General features: G+C 34.6%; 1 protein-coding gene across 2 annotated transcripts; it reads right to left on the reverse strand.

Moving 5' to 3' along the window:
* Nucleotides 1–878: 878 nt before the first annotated feature.
* LOC127799380 (alcohol dehydrogenase 1-like) lies at nt 879–3,101 on the reverse strand. Of its 2 annotated transcripts, none has more exons than XM_052333372.1 (9): nt 3,062–3,101; nt 2,821–2,957; nt 2,300–2,670; nt 2,111–2,195; nt 1,930–1,999; nt 1,759–1,824; nt 1,564–1,661; nt 1,134–1,295; nt 879–995 (listed from the first exon to the last, which is right to left on the reverse strand). In XM_052333372.1, exons 1-9 carry the CDS (start codon nt 3,099–3,101, stop codon nt 879–881), a joined length of 1,146 nt encoding a protein of 381 aa, XP_052189332.1. The 2 variants fall into 2 exon arrangements, with proteins under 2 accessions (XP_052189332.1, XP_052189331.1); XM_052333371.1 differs by having other exon boundaries at nt 1,759–1,820; nt 1,926–1,999.
* Between the last annotated feature and the right edge of the window lie 274 nt (nt 3,102–3,375).

Below are 3,375 nucleotides of genomic sequence, written 5' to 3' on the forward strand. Positions count from 1 at the left end.
AGGAAATATTTTTTATTAAAAAATTCAATATTTTTTAGTTTTTTAAATCATAGGTGAAAAAAAATTCATCTCTTATTAAAAAATTCATTATTTTTATTAATTTTTTAATCAGAGAAATTTTGTTTGTCTCTGATTAAAAATTCATATTATTTTTTTAAATAAAATTTTTCGTAATAGAAAATTTCAGAATAATTTTTCAAAAACAAAAAATTTCAATATTTGAATTCAAAGATGAAATTTTTTTGTCTTTGATTCCAGTCTCTCTAAGTCAGAGACACAAAAAACCTGTCTCAAAGGCAAGCAGTTTTGAGAAAATTTGGTTATTCGTCTCAAAATTCATTTTTGTTAGATATGAAAAAAATTCTATCTCTAGTTTACAGTTTTTTTGTACTGATACAAAATTAGTTTGTGTCTCTATTAGATGGATAATTCTGATTATGCTTATAGGATGGAGAATGAAAACCGAAATTGGTTTCACAAATGAAAAGATTTCATTTTTTATGAGCATCAAAATGTAGAAGTTGAGACTTGAGAAACACTAGAAGTTGTTATTCTTGGTGATATATATAGACTTAACCCTACTTCTAAGTCTAACAAGAAATGCACCGAACAAAATGTGTGGAAAAAAGAAACTTAGGATTATTGATAAGCCAACAAGTCAAGTTAGGGGAAAAGAAAAAAAAAATGATGAGCTAACAATTATTGTAGGTAGTTGCCGATAAACTCTTATTCTACGTACGTCTAGACTAAAACTATTAGCTGGTAGTAGTACTTCGAACATCTAAGTCAATCCAAGGCTAACATTGTTATTCTTTGCGTTACAAATGATTCAACAAACTCTAGTATTGCATTGGATTCCAAAAACTTGGGGCCACTCTCTATTCTGTCATTCGAATGACGCATCGGAGGCTTTCCCCTTTAAGCATGTAATCGAAGGCCTTGTTGATCTCCGAGAATGGCACTTGATGAGTGATGAACTTCTCCAATTCCAGTTCCTGCAACAGCATTAATGCAAGGTTCAACAAGCTTTTCATTTTTACTACATATAGGTACTAGCTAGCCCGCCCAAAATTAAACCATAGATTAATTTGCTTATAATTATAATTAAGTGTTTAGAAATATTTATAAGTCACCTTGTTCATGTATTTTTCCACAACAAGGGGCAGGTCCGAGCGAGGCTTGAAGTTCCCGTAAAAGGTCCCCTTCAGTGTCCTCTCATTCAACAAATTCATAGGATGTGTCTTGAACACAGCCTCCTTGTGAGGGACACCCACAAGAACAGCAACACCCCAACCCTATCACACCACATAATTAATTGTGATTAAATAATCTATTGGGTTAAGCGTCTGTACGTAAATTCCATGTTTAAAAGATATTTTTAAGAGTTTTCTATTACATCTTTGATTGACCATCACAAACTGAAAAGAAATCCTTATTTTTCAAATTAGACATCATATTTTTCATCACAAAAGCTTTATATATATATATCGAAATGATAAACAATCTCTTCTTTGAAAAAAAAAAAAAATCATTTTATTTGGTATGAGATAGAAATTAACTTACATCATGGACACACTCAAATGCTGAGATCATGGCATCAACATTTCCAGTGCATTCGACACTTCTATCAACTCCCCCATTGGTCATCTCAGCAATCACCTAAAGAGAAAAGTCCAATACAAACTTAATTTTTATAAGATGCTAGATAAAGATTTGTGCTATATTTAGGCATAAACTACAAGCGGGTTTGGAAGTCACCTCGAACTGGTTTCTTGTGATCTTTGGGGTTCACAAACTCTGTCACACCGAACTTCTTTGCTATTTAAACACAAAAAAAATATATTAGACATTAAGACTACACCTCAGATATATGCATTTTTTTTTATCAATATAAATAATATAACTTGTCATAGGATCACCTATTTGGTTCAAATCTACTGGGATTAATATCGACACCAATGATCCTCGAAGCCCCAGAAATTCTCGCTCCTTCTGCTGCCTAAACACATTAATTTATCAAAGAACAATCATGTATTATCCCTGATTTGACATATTCATCCGACTGAAGAGAGTTTAATCATTCATGTATTTAGCAATAGTGGAAACTCACCGACAAACCTACAGCTCCCAATCCAAAAATAGCCACTGTTGAGCCCTTCTTTGGCTTGGCAACATTCACGGTGGCACCAAATCCTTAACAACAAACATTGACCAAAGAAGAGGGAGATAAAAAATGTTTCATTGACAAAATAATACAAATTTATACGTAATTTGAATTGCAATTCAAATTAGAGTAACTGTGCAGAATCCACAGCTGAGAAGACAAACTTTGTCTAGAGGAGCAAGGGGGTTGATCTTGGCAACGCAACCAGCATGAACAACAGTGTACTCACTAAAAGTGGATGTCCCAAGAAAGTGATAAAGTGGCTTGCCATTGATGGAAAACCTTGACTTGCCATCATGAAGCATCACCCCTCTATCTCTGTTGATCCTTAGCAGTTCACACATGTTGCTTTCCTCTGATTTGCAGTGCGCACATTCTTTGCACTCCCCTGTGAACACTGGAAGGACATGGTCTCCTACTGAAAGATCTGTCACTCCCTCCCCAACGCTTTCCACAATCCCACCAGCCTCATGCCCAAGGATTCGAGGAAACATAGGATTTTGACCCTGCAAGTTAAGTTTGGGAAGAACAAGAAAAGGAAGAAGAAGAATCAGTTATTCCATTCATTTTTGCTTGCCTATTCTAGCTACTAAAATTAATTAAATAGAGAAATAATGCAGGGTTTGTATATATTAATTTATAGTTTAATTAACTACCTTGGCTTCCCAAAAGTAAACATCGGTGTGGCAGAGGGAGGTGTACAGGATCTTCATCCTGACCTCCATCTTCTGCGGCGGCGCCACCTCCACGTCTTCTAGCACTAACGGCTTCCCCGCTTCCCATGCTACAGCAGCTGCACGACGGAAAAAAAATTAAGGAATATTAAAACTCACAAATTTTTATTATGTAGAAATAATATTTAAATACATATATATATATATATATATATGCACCAACCTTTGCAAACTATTACTCGATCACCAGCGTTGCTTCCCATTTCTTTGTGATTTCCTTGTTAATTAATTTGATCGCGCTGTCTATTAAGAACTCTATGCAGTTCCCTTGTACGAGCAATGGAAGGTTGGTCTATTTATACTACCAATTGAAGATAAAAATGAAGATAAGTTTTACTTAGCAAAGATAGAGAAAGAGATGCACGTGCAGTTACTCCTTAATCCTTATGACATATTAATAATTTTAGTCAAGATCCTTATTTCATGGCACTACTGTTGAGCGGATTTGGAGCCACCGAACCAACATGTTTAGTTGGT

This window comes from Diospyros lotus, chromosome 4, assembly GCF_014633365.1.
Source record: "Diospyros lotus cultivar Yz01 chromosome 4, ASM1463336v1, whole genome shotgun sequence".
NCBI lineage: Eukaryota > Viridiplantae > Streptophyta > Magnoliopsida > Ericales > Ebenaceae > Diospyros > Diospyros lotus.